The sequence below is a fragment of the Sinocyclocheilus rhinocerous genome, unplaced genomic scaffold, assembly GCF_001515625.1.
Source record: "Sinocyclocheilus rhinocerous isolate Xijiao unplaced genomic scaffold, SAMN03320098_v1.1 scaffold3004, whole genome shotgun sequence".
In the NCBI taxonomy this organism is placed as follows: domain Eukaryota; kingdom Metazoa; phylum Chordata; class Actinopteri; order Cypriniformes; family Cyprinidae; genus Sinocyclocheilus; species Sinocyclocheilus rhinocerous.
In genome coordinates this window covers 205,646-225,217 of record NW_015645532.1, presented here as the reverse complement: position 1 = coordinate 225,217, position 19,572 = coordinate 205,646, and the positions used below count along the sequence as shown (strand labels likewise).

At 34.7% G+C, this 19,572-nt stretch overlaps 1 protein-coding gene across 1 annotated transcript in view; it reads right to left on the bottom strand.

Annotated features, from left to right (window-relative positions):
- Positions 1-17,097: 17,097 nt before the first annotated feature.
- Positions 17,098-19,572, bottom strand: part of LOC107706111 (slit homolog 1 protein-like) — a 62,918-nt gene continuing 60,443 nt past the window's right edge. The window contains exon 37 of the mRNA XM_016509694.1: positions 17,098-17,234. Coding sequence (XP_016365180.1) covers positions 17,098-17,234 — 137 coding nt within the window. The remainder of the gene's footprint in view (positions 17,235-19,572) is intronic.

Here is a 19,572-nt window from a genome sequence, read left to right as displayed (position 1 = left end):
TAGACCCAAACATGCTCATTTTGTTTTGAAAAAATTACCTCTTCAATATACAGTGGTCGACAGCTTGAATTCTCAGATTTGTCTAGTGTTGCCTCACTGTTTATTGTCACATTGCCCTTTTTCAAATCTAAACTGTGGTGTCTGATGTATATAAAACCGAGAAAGCGCATAGATCTGTGAAGATTTCAAAGAGAAGGCTTTTGGAATGGCATGCTCCACTTTGATGTTGTTTTGAAGGGCATTCTGGTATATATCACTGGCTGGTGCTCACCCAGTCTGTGACAAAAGTTATACTTCAAACTTCAGGGTTTCTGATGATGAAACCGACTCTTTGAAATGTACCTTTTATTTATTTCATTATTTAATTTGAATCATTTAAGTAAATGGCATGCACCAGTTCAGTGGAGGCTGATTAACTATTTATAACCTGACACTTGGTGGCGGGGTTGTCATCAAAGTGGACAACCGGGAACACTGTCCTGGGCTCACCCTTATAATTTAGTTCTAGACCTAGTGAATTTCCCACATTATATTAGGCTTGTATAAATTGTATATATTTCCTAAAATGCTATACTTGTATGTATGGTTGTCATTTTAATTATTATTTCACTAAGCAAAAATTATTTTTAGTGTTGTTAGCTTTGTTTATTGAAGTTGCATTGCAATTATAGCCATGTCTGGAGACACTACTGAAATTAGTAGAGATCGGATTATTTTGAATCAATGCAACATACAATAGTAAACCATTGATGTGACATATTTGGTTCAGTTTATAAATTATGATCACCTGCTACTGTACTTCTACATGAAACAAGTTGAAGGAAAATTTTATGTATAAAGAAATAGAATCATATTCATACTTATAAGCTCTACTATGTAAATCCCTTTAGGTCATCTGGCATGAAATGCACCAACACTTTACCAATGCTGAGCGTTTGAAGTGTCTAATTAGAAATGAGTTAGGTCCTTAATCAATCAATCAGATTTATTTATTAATCAACGTGATGTAAAATAGTACTCCGCTGTGCTTGACTCTTGCCATTTAAACATTATCTTAACCAGTATTTTTGTCTTGTTTTACAGTAAAAATACCTAAAGATCTAAAGATTTCTTGGTTTCTTAGAATATTTGAAACCCTTGAATTACATTTGTCTTACCCTTACTTCTTACTACTTATTTGGAAAATTGATTTTTCTTGTTTTAAGTATACATTTTGGATTCTCCAATAAAAATTTTACTGGAAAACAAGACATAAATATTAGTTTGAAGTGCAACTAGTAGCAAATTAGTAGTAGATCAGTAGCTACAACTAGATTGTTAGTACTACTAGTACAAACAGATTCTATTATAATTGAATATTTGCCCCTATAATTGGCACTTATAAATTATTGCACTGATGGCTATGACTGGAAGATGTTTTGCAGCACTTAAAAGTAAAAGTTTCAAACGATCAGCTCTCTATGGCTAGTCTAGAAAGTTTTGAACTTTCACAATGCCACTGTACATTCTGCAACCTTTATTTATCATCAGCTGTCTGATTCACTATGGTGCATGCCATTTCAACATATTTATTTAATTTGACTTTAATGATTAATGTATTACAGGGTTAACGGCTCCCCCTGTCCAAAAACATCCTCCTCTTAAAGAAATTTTACCGTCTTTACTCAAATGAATGTAAAACCATTTACGAATACTTTCTTAAACTAGTTGTTTAGAAAATATGGCACTTTCACATTTCATACTTTGAACAGACTGTTTTAGTTTTTCTCTTGCTGCTCATGTTTCAATTTTTTATTTTATTTTAATTTTTTTTGCGTTTCTCTGAAACGTACACCTGTAGCCTTCAGTACTTTCGTATCTCAGGATAGATTCAGCAGAAGGGTTCGCAATATTTGTCAGTCGGATAACGATGCAGACATAACTACCTGTACAAGACGTGCATAGATATGTTATATTAACTACAGTCTTTGCACAACATACCTCATCCTCGGGAATAAACGCACCTTTCTGTGCCACATCCTTAAATACCATCCAGGGGCACGTAGAAAAGGAGCAGTTGAAACTCTGGGAAATTAATTTTATTTTCCTATTTCACCCTCTTTTTTGTCTTCTACGAGAGGGATGGCAAGCGAGGCATTTCATGTGTCTGACTGACCAATATTTACGCCCTTTTCATTCAGGTACAGAAAATCGAACTTTTTGAATACAATCAAAAATTTCGCTTTACATTCGCATCTTGCCAATAACGGGTCCCATCTTTTAAGTTAAGTTGATCGTCAAGGCAAATATCAAAGGATACTGTAGGTAAGACACTATACCTTTTTCCTGTACTCTGAAATGCGATTTAACCGTCATGGGTGTTTTTGTGAAAAACACAAATGGAGGTTTGAAGGGGAGAATATGGGACAGGTGGAAATGTTAACCTTCCGTTGTTTTTGTGCTCTCTGTAAACTTGTTTTTAAACTGCATTCCAAAAATTTCAAGAGATACCTTTATATGGAAGAAAAAATCTATACATATACAAATAATATATATTATATTTATTTTACTGTTTATCTTTTTATTTGTCTTTTTTTTCTGGTTGAAATTGAAATGCTACACTAAGAAATTATGGAAAACGACGCTGATAGCTACAACCTCAGTTTCTGTACCATATGAAGTGCCATTTGTTTTGTCTCAAGTGGCTCATAATGATTTCTTCTCTGAAAAGATGCTCAGATAGCCTTTTTGTTTGACCTCCACTGCATATCCACATAACAGCATTACCTCAGGTGAGATCTCTCCAGAGCAGCTGATTCTACATTTAGTTGTAGAAATCAGGACCTGTACTTGACTTTTACACGTTTCCAAAAAAACGCAACTATTAATTTTCAAGGAAGCAGTTTATAAATAACGCTAGTCGCATTTTTGTTTTCCTCCGGCGCATTTTAAAATATTAATGCTTTGCTTAACTGAACCACGGGTCTCTTTTTGAATGCAACTTTATTGACGTTAGCACACGAAAGTTCAAATCAATAGGGCACACATTTGTACGCCACAATTAATACACACTCACATGCACACAAAACACCATCAGGTCTACATCATGTGGATGGTGATACAGTTTTAGGCTATTGGTTTGATAACTCCTAACGTGTAGCCTAACTAGTCGGTTATGAAATGAGAAAGAAACAGAAAAGGCATATATGGACACATAGGCACTCCAAGTTAGATGTTTTTATTATTATTATTACATCTGATTAAATGTCTCTTTTCAACTGCGATTTAAATATATATTAGAGATGCTGTATTTATTTAATTTTTTTTTAGATTCAAAGCATTTTATTTATTTATTTATTTATTTTTCAAACCCCAAGCCCAAAATTATCTTGTCATGTTGCAGTTCTTTCAAGTTCTTTCTTAACTTTTTTCCTCATTGTTTTCGGTGAGATAAAAATGAATAGGCACACCTTTATTCAACAGAAAACATCTTCAAAATTGGGAGAAACAAATTGTCGGCAAACATTGTAGTCCAATTCAATTATAGATATCCATCGTACTGTCAGTCTATGCACTTGAGAGGATAAAGTTACTTGCACCATAACTGTTTTCTGTGTTTGTGAAAATATTATGTAGTTTTAGGGGCCATCATTTTCATTTGATGGCATGATATTAAGTTGAATATTTTATTTTAGTTTAAATTTCCATTATTTGCAGCAGTATAGCTTAAAATAGCTGTCATGGTACAACTTGCAGCACACGCCATGGTAAAAGACATGTTTTGAATGTAACCGTCTAGAGAAACATGTCTTAGAGAAAACGGATGGAATATGCACAGACAGTTTTGTTCAGAATGGATAAACTCAGATATTTGTGTTCACCATGATACTGTATACTTTATGCATTTCTTTGGAATTTTAGTGCCTGTTTTGCAGTGTTCAATCCTCACCGATAGTTCGATAATTGCATTCAATCATCATTGCATGATTAATTGTTGTTAACTAATTAATATAAATGATGAGCCGATGATACCTACAGGTAATTGGTAACAACAATCGAAAATCGTTAACCAAGGCGACTTACAATCTATGTTATTTTTCTTAAATTAAATTGAATCAATGTCGTCTAGATTGCTTTAATGCAATTAAATAAAAATAAATACATATATATATATATATATATTTATATATATATATATATAGGTGAAGTGTGTAATTTTTGGGCCACTAGTGGAATTGCAAAACAATATTGTGTTTGTTTTTGTTTTTAAACATGTTCCAAACAGATAACCACACCCCCAAAAACACTCTATTGGTTAAGCCATTGTTGCGATGCTGGGGTGGGGTGCGTTTCCCAAAAGCATCTTTAGCCAACTATGGTCAAAATTCCTTTGAACTCAGATGGTAATGACAGAACTTGCGACCATAGTTGCTTTTATAGTTGTCAGGATGTTCAAACAAATAGGGGTGTGCTTCCCATACAACGATGTAAGTTGCTGCTTAACTACCATATTATGATGCATCGTTGTAGAAACTAACTAGCTAGTCACGACTGTTTCCCGAACATGGTCGCATCTCCGTCATTTGAACCATCTTGGTTCAACAATATAGGACTGTCGTTAATGACAGCATGCGCAGGTGGTAGGGTAATAACTTCTACTAATTGATCGATTCGAGATCTCCGAGATGTTGCTGTAACGAACATTGCACCTGATAACTACTTCGCTGTTTATTGTTCCTTGTCATTTTGGTTTATTTGATGTTTGATTTACTGCGGTTCCCTCTTACATCATACTCCGGAGTTCCTTTACACATTTATGCACATGCACACTCTTCAAAAATGGCGCTTATTGAGGACACACTAAAATATATAAATTGAAATTAATACATCCACCTTTTTCCTGAGTAACCGATGAGCGCCGCCATGATGGATTTTTACTTCCGTTTGAATGCCCTCCTGTTCCGGTCTCCATAGAAATCTATGTTAAAATGGGGTCAAAAGATCGACTGAATTAATTTAATTGAAACTTTATAAATATAACTAAATATAAAATTGTGCGCAGGCTTAAGCTGTGCGTTCATTTGACTAGAAACACCAGAGACCGGAAATGTAAAGCATTTTTCCTTTACGAAGCGAACAAGACTTCCGTGTTCAGGAAAAAGGTGGATATTTAAATCGAATGGATAATATAGCTAGTACTGCATGTTAGCTTGCTTTTTGTGCCCAATAGCATAATTTATTTACATCAATATGCCTTGCCAACAAGAAACGATGCATCTAACCACAGATCAAGCGCTCTAGTTCCAACCATGTAAGTTTGCGATGCTGTTTGCAAATGTTCATTTAAACTATGATTTCGGGAAACACCAAATTGTTGAAATATGTTGGTAACGACAAAACATGCGACAATAGTAGGCTAACGATGCTGTCGGGAAACGCACCACTGATCAGCGTTTTTAAAATGTGCCAGTGTTTACGCTTTTCAGGGGAATCAACCAACAAGTTATTTTCTAGTTTACATAAAACAGGGATAACAAAGAATTTTAATGTCAATAAAATTACACACTTCGTCATTAAAATGAGATGTTCCTGCAAAGACTTCAGTGAAACTGTGAATTATATGGAACCGAGCCATGAAAAGTGAACAACAGCCTACTGTCTCTAGAATGAAACATTAATATGGATGGCAATGATGGCTTAGTCGTTCTTAAGGGGCCCAATGCTAGCTCGGAGAGGTCGAATAGAGCAGTGAATACACAAATGAAAGCAGCAAGGAGAAAATAGGTTTGATCAAATGGCCAACGTTCTTCTAGAGAACTTGAGAACTTTTGGCCGTGAAAGGGCTGCCCTTGTGTTGCCATGACAATCTTGCAAGATCATTCACAAGTAAAGGTGTGCCTATTCTAATTAGTCTTTCATTTAAGCAAAACCCACATTATTTTCTGTTATTTTATTTTATACCAAGATTGTGCATTTTGAGTATTTTACATGCGATTTCTACCATTGAAATGTAGGCATAGTTTTGTTTTTCTTTCTAATTTTCCAAGACACAAATGGAGAGAATTTTAGATGTGTTGGGAGTTACGATGTTTCCTTCTTTCTGCAATTTGTCCTACTATGTTGGCACTGGATGCCTGAATCTGCTCTTGGCCATTAACTTCATCCATGACTGTTTCAACCCTGCAGTCCATTGAGTTCTGCGGGATTATTAGGATTATTCGTTTTGCTACCTCAACTTGCAGATGGTTTTGACATAGGAGCCCTTTGGTAGTAAAGCAAAAATGACTTGTATCTTGAGGGACTGACTGTCCCTACAGGCTTTTGTCGATCAGGTTGTATAAACATGTTGGCGGTTTGATCGGCTTACGTGCTGTACTGTATGTAGCATTTTAGATGCACGGATAACACTGGCTCGTCATTCCTAAAGTCACGGTCCCGTTCTGTCGGAAAGCAGTTATACATTCCGCATGCACATATGTGTATCTAATAAAACATGTTTTTGATAGAGGTAATGATTTTTTTGGACCAAAAGGTCCCAAGTTATGCATCTCGACTGCTTCTAAGACCAGTGTTTGGGAAGAATCAGGTTGACTGATCACCTCTAAAGTTGGAAACGCGTCGTTATGTGTGTTTCCTCAAGAAACTAGTATAGTCACGCCATACCATAAGAGTTTGTGCCCTTGAAAATCAAGCCAAATGCAGTCTGTGGGCAGTATCTTTGTTTGCGAGAAATGCGATTGGTTGCATTTGCATACGTCAAAGGCGCGCATCTTATCTCTTGATGGGATGCTGTGCTTACACCTTTTTTTGTGGGTTTTTCCTTGTATGGAGTCGAAGCTTTATGGAGCAAAAATGCCTTTTGCTAACTGTTCGGCTGTGTTCATAATTCCAAGTACTTTCTAAAGTTTCGTAAGAATTCTCAGAATAGAGTCTTAACGTTGTAAAGGTTCGGCGTTCAGTGTAGTATGATGATCGGATCCCTTCTCCCGTACCCCCTCAGGTTAATGCATGAGAGTGGAATGATTAGGCTCGGCTAAAGATTGATACCTTTTCTATATTTCTTAATACTATTGATATTGTGATTACTTTTATCAAAAACGCTTGCCTTTAGGTTCCATTTTTTACTGCTCATAATCCAGAATCCTACTAGTAAACTGGGTTAAAAAATGTTTTTGGTGATTTTATTTTGCAGTATTAAACTATAAGTAGGAAAATGAGTCTAGCAAGGCAATACTCGTGATTTAAGTCCCCTTGACTTGAGAAAAGTGAGTTTGTTGTCACAGGCCCAAGAAAGCAGGTCGCCCAACAGCCGGACAACTCAACTCGACGTCCTTATCAGACCGCCTTTTACATCTAAAAAGATTCAGCCAAATATCCTTAGTTCAGTGCTTTATAAACGGCGAGGATTGTAAAGTACGAATTACCTGGGGAAACAAAAAAAATGGACGCTCTAACTTTAGACTTCTCATTCGGTCCCTCGAGACCTACAAGGCCACAAAGACTAGTTATTTTGTTTCTGATGTCTGTACAATGTGTGATGTTTCAAGTTAAAGAAAAAAAACCTTACAACACAGAATACCTCAGATAATAAATCCATGTAAATCTTGACAGCCTCCACGTGTAGATAGAGCCTTGTTCACTGCCTCCCCATCTCTCGCGTCTCTTCTTCTATCATTTCACTGCCCGTTTTATGTTGTGGAGGTTTCATTACTTTCCTTTCATGTTTGTTTTTTAGTCCCAGGAACAAATGAACCATTATTTCATTCATCGTTCACCTGTGTGCTTGACAAGGTTAAGCGGCGTTCACACTGACAGCACTTTGCGAGTCACTCGATTCCAATGAGAGTTGGCGATTTGAGGCGACTTGAGTGTTGATGATGGGACAAAGTTAAGCTAGTCAATTTTATGCAAATGTGTAGTGATGAGGTGGCAACCAATGGGAGCCTAGACTATAATTCGTCACCTGATTCATTTGGATACTGTGGTTGAATAGGAACGTCTTCTGGCAACCAACAGTACAGCAACCTCGTGACCTCCAGCGTTTTTATCGATGACAGTGTGAATGCCGTTTTAGGAAGGGAAGACATTGCCTCAGTAGTAGATGCTTATTTTTACAGTCCATTTCAAAGTAACGCAGTAATAATCAGGCCAAGTACCATGTTTCTAATTGCAGATTTCAGTCTATTACCGTAAATTAAGTTGTGGCTCAATTCAAAACCAGATTTTAAAGTGAAAAGGTGGGCTTTGTCTTTTCTAGAGGTAGTTTGTTAAGCATAAGCCATAGTTTACGCATTTGTCGAACGTAATTCCATCATTCATTCTCATTATCAGCTAAACTGAATGTAGGGGGAAAAAGAATAAAAAATTGAAACTCTTAACATACTTAAACTTTTTATGTAACTATACATACTTTAGGACAAGCTATAGGTTATTATATTAATGTGTTCTTAAATATATATACACTCAACAGTCACAGTGCATTGTATATAATGTTCTGTATAGTTATATACTTATCTTCTGGAACGAGATGTTAATCTCTTCCTCATTTGATTCAGGGAACAAACATTTCAGTGCAGTATATTTAGACTCCTGTATACCGCATTTGTATAGTTCGTTTTCATCTTCTCACAAGTTTCTTTTATCGTGCTCATACTGGAATGGTAGTTAGTCTTGAAGTGAGCTAAACAAAGAATAAATTAAGTTATTGTAAGGCATCTAACGCTGCAGTGGTGCAGACAGCTGTTTTTTCCACAATACTGTACAAACAAAAATATGTATTAAGAGGAAGCGCAAACTTTTTAAGGTGGATGTGTATATAGTCTCGTGCCCATTCCGTGATTTCATTTATTAGATTTTTTTTACCGTTTTGGTTTAATAACAGCATTTTAAGTGATTATAAAATATTCATTGCGACATTAGTCGGTGATGTAAATGAATTTTCCCCGTGGAAAAAAAAGTTATCAGCCAGGTTTTGCGGTATTGCTTGTTATTTTCGCTTGCTAAATGTACATGAAATTTAATTTAACGGATGGTTAAATTATTTGTGAACACTGGATCTCTATTGGACGATGTCCTAAAATCATCCTTATTCATTACGATGAAGAAACGCGCCCTGGGTGTGCTTTGCTGCAACTGCTTTTTCTTAACGATAATGATGATTATTACTATTATAATTTCTCGTGTGAAGTGAAACGTCTCCGTGGCTGTGAGCTGGTTGTGTATGAATGTGTGGAACTGCTTGAGGTTTTTAATTTTTAGCTTTTTGCTCATACATTTTGTGGATAAACCATTTCTTATACACTAAATCGTGCGATTTCTGATAAGACAAGCCTCTGAGTAGTGGTTTTCTTGATCATCTGTGGAGAAAAAAAAAAAAAAAAAAACGATCCTTAAACCATTTCTCTATTTACCTTAAATCCTATTATTAAGCCACAACTACGAATCCCTCAGGGACAAACGACTCTGATTCAATCTATTCAGGTACTTTCTCTAGATTCTGCGGCCTAGCTGTTCAAATGCGACAAAAAACGTACATATTTTTTGAAAAATTGAGCAAAATAAAACGGTCGCTTGTGACGAGAGTAATTTTTAACCTGTTTTCGCTTAATTTCTTTTCTTCTGTCCTTTTTAGTTTTTGTATTCTTTGTATCCAGACTTAAGTACAATATACGAAATGAATGTCAAGCTGAAACTTCAGGTGAAGAGCAACACTCAGCCAGACAGTGCTTTTCATTACAATTTCTTCTGCACACACTGTGCCTCAAATGCCTGAAGACAATAGAACACTATAGCGACAAACACCACATCAGAGCCCTCAATGATAGTGGTCGACCGGTCTCAGCACTCCTATACAGACGTACCTCTACAGCGCAAGGCCTGATCTTTCACATTTGCAGTCAGTAATTGGTAGTTTCGGTCTCTGCTTTTAGCATGTAAGTATTTCAGCGAAAAAACTGCCTGAAGAAACTGCCTCTCGATATGTGAATGGCTTTACATTGCGGTCTGATTTTCTGGTTTTAATTTGTGCTTGCTTTTTTGTTCTAGAGCTTTTAGGTGCCTACTTAACAAAGGATTTATGAACTGGCTGTGTTATGCTGATTTTCGTCTATAATTATTATTAGAAAGACTGGAATCGTGCATATTAAAGCGACATAAGAGTGTCGCGTGAAACAAGGGTGGCATTTACTCCTCAATTAGTCTTGGTGTTGAGTTTTGTAGTTATTTTCCCTCAGATTTGCAGTTCTTGAAACATTCCTGTTGTTTTTGTCGTCGTGGGTTTTAGTTTGCGATGCCTGATAACAGGCAGCGAGTTTGTTGTTTTCCACACAGGCTTGGATTCAAAAGTTCAGGCTTGATTTAAGGCAAAAAATGAAATACTTACATGTTAACTCGTTTAATACGAGACGGAACGGGTTTTTAAAACACAGTGTGGGATAAGGTGCTGCTTTTTCCGAATCTTCTCTGTTTTCGATATACCTCAGACCATCTAGATCGAAACGAGTGCTTTTTACGAAATGGCATCTTGACCTGTAACACACTGGTTCCTTCGAGTCAGTCCAATTGTTGGAAGACAGGCGCTCCAAAACTGGAATAGACCTCATTTCAATATATACTGTTTACTCTTTGACAAAAACATTGTATAGTTTAATATTTTCTTGTACTGTAGATTTATTTATGTATATTAATTTGTTCTTTTTTTGTACTGTGTGTTTGGCTTTTATTCTAGACTATTATCGATGTCCGTGTTAGAGCACTTACGAGGATCACTATTATTTTTGTTTGATTGCACTATATGTTTTGGGTTTGTTTGTTTTGTTTTGTTTTCCGTTTGAATGCAAATTCTTATTTTTGAGCTGGGCTAATGAATAATAAGCTGTCTCCTAATGTATGTGATTTTTTTTTTTTTAAATTGAAAAGGAAAAAAATGATTAGATTTTCTGTGGTCTAATTTAAAAACAAACAAAAAAAAAGTTTTCTCTTTCTTTTTATTTGCATTGACCGTTAAGCAAAATGCTGATTAGATCCGTCTTTGTGCATGTGTGGAGTTTTACTGGTTATATTTTACCCATTAGGAAGAAAATGCCATTTTTCAACATTTTAATTGTAACATTGTGCAAGTTAGTATTCACTGGATGCTAGAACCTTCTTATGAAAACCACTATTCTTCTAATAAATTTTTGTTGTGAAAACGAAGTGTTGAGACTGCTTAATGGTGTTGTTGCATGTTTCTACTGTTGTCTCGGATAGAATATTAATTTTTTAGTCATGTCATTTGAGGTTTGCTGATTAATATTCAAGAAATCAACCAAGTCTTAGACATTTTCTAATCTAGTGAACGATTAATGAATGCTACATTATTTCAACCCTGTCACAGAAAGCATGCCTTATAATCAATCACTAACTATTATTATTATAATTATTAAAAAATAAGCCATTTCATTTATCTTTAAACATGTTTTGCACCAACCTGTAGCATTCAAAATTTTCCAGGGTTTAATGTTAAAGAGTTGAATATCAGTCAGTGCAACATGTCTAATAACAGCTTTAGCAGGCAAATATCGTTGCACCACTGCACATTTTCTACAGTCAATATTGTTATATAATGATCACTGTAATTTTCACTGAACTAGACAGCCTGACAAGGCCAATATAAACATAAACTTCATCACTATACTGTCAATATTATCAATATTTTGTGTTTGCCAATATACTGGCCATATCAAGCTGCATAAAAAATTGATCACTGTTATTTTTTCAGGCATAACAGAGTTGAACTATGGTAGAGAGATTAGCAAGGACAAGGCCATGTCAAGCTCAATAGTTCAACTCTGTTTTAGAAACAAGTGAGCGTTGTTATTTTTTCCTGCATAACAGAGTTGAACTATTGAAACATCATTGCACCTCACCACATTTATTGTTGTACGTGGTGCCCCCCAAAAATACTGATCACTATATTTTTCCTCCCTGTAACAGAGCTGACCTGTAGAGACACCGACAAGGCCATGTTAAGCTCAATAGTTCAACTCTGTTATGGAAACAATTGATCACTGAATTTTTCCATCATTGCACAGTACCATGATTACTGTTGTATCCCCAAAAATCCTGATCACTGTATTTTTTTTACCCTCATAACAGAGCTGAACTACTCTAGAGACACAGACAAGGCCATGTCAAGCTCAATAATTCAACTCTGTTATAGAAACAACTGATCGCTGTTATTTTGTTTCTGCATAAGAGTTTAACTACTGAAACATCATTGCACTCCACCATGTTTACTGTTGTACTTTGTGCCAAAAAAATCCTGATCACTGTATTTTTCCCCCCATAACAGAGTTGAACTCCTGTAGAGAGATTGACATGGGCACATCAGCCTCAATAGTTCAACTCTGTTACGGAAACAAATGATCAACAATTGTTTTGTTTTTTTCTTTCTGCATAACAGAGTTGAACTACTGAAATATCACGGCAGTTCAAAATATTTATTGTACTATGTGCCAAAAATACATCCGGATCACTGCATTTTATCCTAATCAGTATTTGATATGCTTATATGCACACACACACACACCTTATTTTCCAAAATCACTTGCATGTGCATGTCTCTTTGTGCCAGGGACAGAGGGTATATGCCTAATAATGACCTTCTGATTTTGGCCACTTTCTTTTCTTTTAGGAAACCAATTATGTTAAAGTGCCATTTAAGTAATAACCAGTCAGCAACACCAAGATGTTAAATGGCTACACCATTTGAGATTAATCGCAATGTTGTTGTGTACTGTGCACGCAGGCCTTAAATGCATTACATCAGTGAAATCATTTGACATCACCCATTTTTGATTGGTCCATATTTTAACAATACCAACAACACTACACTTACCCACTAAGGGCCTCCGTTGTTGTTTTAAACTGACATATGTCAGTGAGAGGAAAGGTCAGGTCCATAATCATAGAGCCTTTCCTACTGTGCACAGTTGCAAGCACTTAGCAAGTGGCCCCATTACTGAATAACAACTGCAGAAAATGGATTCAATTAAGAAACTGAGGACAATGAGATTAATCGCAATGTTGTTGTGTACTGTGCACGCAGGCCTTAAATGCATTACATCAGTGAAATCATTTGACATCACCCATTTTTGATTGGTCCATATTTTAACAATACCAACAACACTACACTTACCCACTAAGGGCCTCCGTTGTTGTTTTAAACTGACATATGTCAGTGAGAGGAAAGGTCAGGTCCATAATCATAGAGCCTTTCCTACTGTGCACAGTTGCAAGCACTTAGCAAGTGGTCCCATTACTGAATAACAACTGCAGAACATGGATTCAATTAAGAAACTGAGGACAATTCACAAAGAATGAATGTCTTTGGTCATAAAGAACATTACACTCTCTCAGGCATGTATAAGAAATGTATCTATTTCTGTCTTATTCAGTTGACAGTTTACATCCAATACATTGCTAAACACTGACAACTGCTATCATCTAATAGTTGATGTTTTTGTTAAAGCACATACATAAATTATATAAAAAATGTTTATTACTTTCTAGATGGATAAACTAATTTTTGATACTTTTCGGACACTCTAATATGTGAATGACATGCTTTCATGAGCATGAGTTTAAAAACTGATAAACTTTTGCACAGATAGGGTTGGGAAGTGATTATAGCAAACAACACTTTTAAAAATAAAGGTTCTTTTTTGGCATTGATAGTTTCACGAAGAACCATTAACAATCACGGAACCTTTCCATTGGACAAAAGATTGTTTGTACGGGAAATTTAAATGTTTTTCAATGTTCTTCATACTAAGACAAAATGGTTATTTTAAGAATCTTTTTAAGGAAAGGTTCTTTAGGGAATTAAAAATGGTTCTTAGATGGCATCAATGCTTAATTTTTGTCATCATTTATTTACTTACCCTCAAGTCTTTCCAAACCTGTGCGTGTTCATTTCTTCTGCAGAACACAAAAGAAGATATTTTAGAGACAACATTGGAGCCATTTGACTTGCACTGTAAACTCAGTTTCACAGATTAAAGAAGTTCCTTTAAATATCCTATATGCACGCTTGTTTGCTGCCTCCAGTAGTATATAAAGTCCAGGGTATTAAACTATGTTCCAATGTCTTCATAGCAACAGAAATTAGAGCAACAGGTCTGTAATCATTAGACAGCTTGGATTAGACAACTTTGGTACAGAGGTTACCACGGCTAATTTGAAGCATTGTGAGTTGTTTAGGTTAAAAATAGCTGTGTATGCTTGAGCAGCAGAGGTGCGGAGTTTATTTGGTGCACTGACAGGGATTCAAGCCTCTTGTTGTGGCTGAGAAGGATGTTTTGATTAATTTATTGCAGAAACAATAAATGCTTTTATATGGTGTGAATATTGCAGGGTTTTGTTGTTTATACTGTTCTGAAGGTTTGTATATAATACACTGGTTTTATTAGTGGTGGTTGCTTAGGCAAGCATCACTATTATTATTGCTATAGTGAAAGCTTAAGAGTCCTAAACCCCTAATAGTATAAAACTTGAGTGTGAAACCCATTTTTTATCTCTACTTCTACAAAATGAAATTTAAAGAATGTGCATTAGTTAGGTTTTTTACTTTTTTATTCAATTCATGAAGGTGCTGTACACTTCATTATTTTCTATCGTATGCAACGCTATCATGTTTTGTATATTCAATTTAGTTGTATTTTTACTTAATTATTTACTATTTAATTTTTTTATTTATAAATTTGTACAATCTACCAAGCGCTGCATCCATTTTCAAGTTTCCCACCCATTATTACAACATTGTGGTGAAGTTCACATGCGTTCATTTTATAAATACGATCTTTTTGACATGACTTGAACGCAACATACCACATGGATAATACTTACCTTCCAACATCTGCCTTTTAAGCAAATCAGTTTTGCAAACCTCACATAACGTGAATTAATATTTATGACCCAATCCATGCCAGCCACAGTTTGGCTGCATCCAAAACCACATATAATTTCACACATGGGTGATTCTATAATTGGAGATACATTTGGCATTTCAGAAAGTTACGAAGAAAAAAACTTTTCACTAACAGAATTTTTTTTTTCTGTATCTTATTGAAAACATTTAATTTTAATAATTCAGTGCTTGCCAAACACAAGTTACTTCCTTTTTTTTAGTGCTTGCCAAACAGATGTATTTTTAATGAAAAAAAAAAACAGTATTTATGGTATTGTTTGTCAACTCTGTTACGGACAAATTAGGCAATGTGTAGAATTAACAATAAATCTCAACAGAAAAAATCCTTCTTGTTTCATTAGACAAACAGTCCTTACATTCCAACACTTGAAACTGAGATAATATTTTACCTAAGCACACCTTAAAAATTATGTCTTCACAGAATCGTCCACTTGGAGCAAATATTTTTCATCTGAAAATATATTATATACAATATCCAGTAAAAAAAAAAAAAAGAAAAGAAATGTTGTTGAAATATTATAAGGGTGCAAAAATAAATCAATAGTGTTTATTAGATTTTAAACAACAATTTTATAATTTTTTTGAAAATAGTTCAAATAAATAAAATAAAATAAACATTCAATAAATAAAAACAATAAACAACAATAAATAAAATATTTTATTTATAAAATAAATAAATAAACAGAGTTGACCCTTTAAGTAACAGAATTGTTAAATAACAGAATTGACAGAATTGTCCGGTGGACTGTCAATTCTGTTACACTATTGTCAGCATTGTTACTCTACCTTGGTAACAGAGTTTGACGGGAAACAGAACTGACAATTTTATTTATTTTTTGCCAAAAACTCCACTTGCTAGCTCAAATGCTAAGAGCACATGGCACTAATGAAATCATGATTAAAAGACTTTTAAATGGCACAAAGTGTGATCAATGAAAAATGTTGTTTTCCTTTTGAAACTGTGGTAACTAATTTTGACACTTTATAAAATAACTCTTGGTGTAAGAACTTCTTAGATTAAAATATTTTCTCAGAGAGAGCACACAGACTTTTCAGTGCTTCAGATCTTAACAGTGAGGGAAAGTGACATAATTTCCTGTATCTTACATAGTTGTGTGAGATAATTGCACTAATTTAAAGGCAAAGTATGGTACGGTAACAGAGTTGACGCAAGATTTACGGACACACGTTTTTATAAGAAAAAATAATGTTGAAGAATTAGGTAAATGACTCTTTAGGGCTTTCGTAAATAAAATGAATGAAATATTACCAAAAGAAAAGTACAATAAAATATTTTGATTACACAATAATACATGATGGAAACAAATGCACTGACTAATTCGGACAACAAGAAATCATGATTTTCAGCTATTTAATTAAATTATTATATTGTTATGGACTGTAACATCGTGTAATTCATAACAATGAGTAATACAGAATTAAATATAACCATTTGAAAAAAAAAAAACTGAAAAAAAATAATGACTTTGGACACCAAATGTACCTGCAATTATAGAATCACTCATACTGTATACTGTAGGTGAAAAACAGTATGTGAACAAAGTAGTGTCTAAATTCGCGGTATTCATAAAATAACAAGCGAAAAGTATTCTGAAAAGAGAGATGCTGAAGCGTGCATCTGATGGACACTTTACCTCCCATGAGGCCACGGAGAGGATTTGTGAATGGCAGCGGAGCAACACAACTGACACTGGTAGGTCACATGACAATAACAACATAGTCTGGATTGCATTCATACTACATGCATTTATACTCTAAATAAAACCATTAAAAGTATGTTCTGTAATGACTTATTTAATATTAGTATATCTTTTTAATAGAAGTAGGCCTATATAAATTATTTTAGACAGCCATTGTGTGCTGAGCCTGCTATAGACCATAGTCAGGGTAGCATATTGAATTTTTGACAGGAATGAAAACGAATGCCGTAAAAGCTTAGCACTCAAATGTTCTCATATCGTGGCTTGCAACTACTCACCTGGCTCTTGCCGCTTTATTAAACACCTCCAATGGCTTGTCGTCGTTTCATTAGGGTTTGCTGACAAATTTCCTGTGGTTTAATAAGGAGCACCTAGCTGATCTTTATGTCGTCTCATAATTTTTATTTTTAAAGCGTCTTCTTCTCTGCACTAAGTGTGCAGACAATCTCTGTTCCTCCTTAACACGCATTTGATTTGCCTGTAAGTGCCCTTCAAAGTGGACTTCATATGTTTCCGCCATCTTAAGTGAGATTTCAGTCTGTACATGTTCTGCTTGAAGCGTATTACTAACGGCACAGGGAATATAGGGTACACAATATCACTTCACATGAAGCTGAGAGGGAAATGTAACGGCTAGTCATACACATCACTAAAGGAGTTTGAATAATAATGCAGTGAAAGGAGTTGAGGCTTCGGTTTGTGAGTTACGCAGTTGTTCGCGGGCAGGAAAGAAAAGTGTGCGAAATGCGACAGCTAGTGTGAAACTATATGATTACGGTTAAATTAAACACACAATAGTATATCCAAAAAATGATGTTTATTTTCATATTAAACATCACAACATTTATTACTCGGTTTAGAGGTCCTATGTAAGGGATAATGCATGGCTAGCTGTGCATGAAACTATTTTAATGCACGACGTGGAGGCCAAGAACCATCCGACACGAAGCGGAGTGCATTAAAATCGTTTAATGCACAGCTAGCCATGCATTATCCCGCTTTTACCATGGTCATTTGCCAGCATTCACAAGTTAAAGCTGTTAATGATGTTTGCAACGCAATATTTGAAAAATTACAGTTATTTTCATCAGTTACGGCTTGCATTCTGCCTGCTTCAAATCAGACACAGAGATGAAATTGTGCGGTAAAAGTGCGGTAAGATCACACTTATTTGAATGAATTATAGCATTTATTTGAATTAAATATCGATCGAGAGAGAAAGAGAGAGGGATGACAGTTGTCTGTGTGTTACCTTTGTCTGTGCGTCTCTCTACAAACAATAAAGCTGTCCCTTATGAAAATTAACCATGATTTTATTGTAGTAAAAGTGTAGTAATCATGTTTTTTTTTACACCTCGTTGCTGAGGAATATAATGTAGCGATCTAGTATCTATAATCTATTTTATTAATAAAACAACTTGACAACTTTGTGTGTGTGCACAGCTTGAATTAAATATCGATCGAGAGAGAAAGAGAGAGGGATGACAGTTGTCTGTGTGTTACCTTTGTCTGTGCGTCTCTCTACAAACAATAAAGCTGTCCCTTATGAAAATTAACCATGGTTTTATTGTAGTAAAAGTGTAGTAATCATGTTTTTTTGGCGTATTGATTACCATTTGTATAACCACAGTTTTACTACAAATACCATGATTAAACTATGGTTAGTGTAGCAAAACCATGGTTAATTTGTTGGTTACCATGGTTTAACTATATTAACCATGGTTTTTTTGTTTTATTTGTAGTAAAACCATGATTAATTTTCGTATGGGGTGTTACTTCAAAAACAGCGATTTTACACCTCGTTGCTGAGGAATATAATGTAGCGATCTAGTATCTATAGGCTATTTTATTAATAAAACAACTTGACAACTTTGTGTGTGTGCACAGCACAATCTGCGATCTCCGAAGCTTTAACACCGAACACATTAAATTTACAAATGGCCGCGATCGCTCTTACGGAAAAAATAAGATAGTTAAACTGACTTGAACTACCTGTCCATTAAAGAGTTTTAATGCATACCTGCCAGCCAATCAGAATCCAGTATTCAGACAGACCATGGTATAATTATTAAATAATACATTAATATAAATACACATGTATACACGTATAGTAGCCTGGATATGTGGTCATTTATATTACTAATGTTTTATTTACAGAAGTATATTATAATACCTCAAACTCTATTATGCAATTTTTGTCTTTATGACATTGTAACTTGTTGGGAATGGCTACAAATATATAAAATATTAAAAGTGTTTGCATAAAATATATAAACTAGTAATTTATTCACAAATCACAAAACTCACAAATCTTTTGCGTTTGCTTACAAAACTTTTGCGTTCCCCCGAAAAACTTTGTTCACTAACAAAACTATTGTAATGGAAATAATATGAGGTAGGAGTAAAAGCTATATTTCAGTGTATTTGTATTTTATTTACTTTACAAAGCTTTGTGAGCAAATGCACTGAAATATAATTGTTCCTTCCATCTCATATATATACAGTATACACTACTGGTCAAAAGTTTGGGATCAGAACGATTTTTAATGTTTTTTACAGGAGTTTCTTATGCTTATCAAGGCTGCATTTATTTGATCAAAAATACAGGGAAAAATTTAATATTGTGAAATATTATTATGATGTAAAATAAAGTTTTTCTATTTTAATATACATTAAAATGAAATTTATTTCTGTGATGCGCAGCTGAATTTTCAGCCTCTTCAGTGTCACATGATCTTCAGAAATCATTTTAATATGCTGATTTATTATCAGAGCTGGAAACTGTTGTGCTGCTTCATATTTTTTTTTAACCTGTGATAATTTTTTTCAGGATTCTTTGATGAATAAAAAGATAAAAAGAAGAGCATTTATTTAAAATAGAAATCTTTTCTAACAATATACACT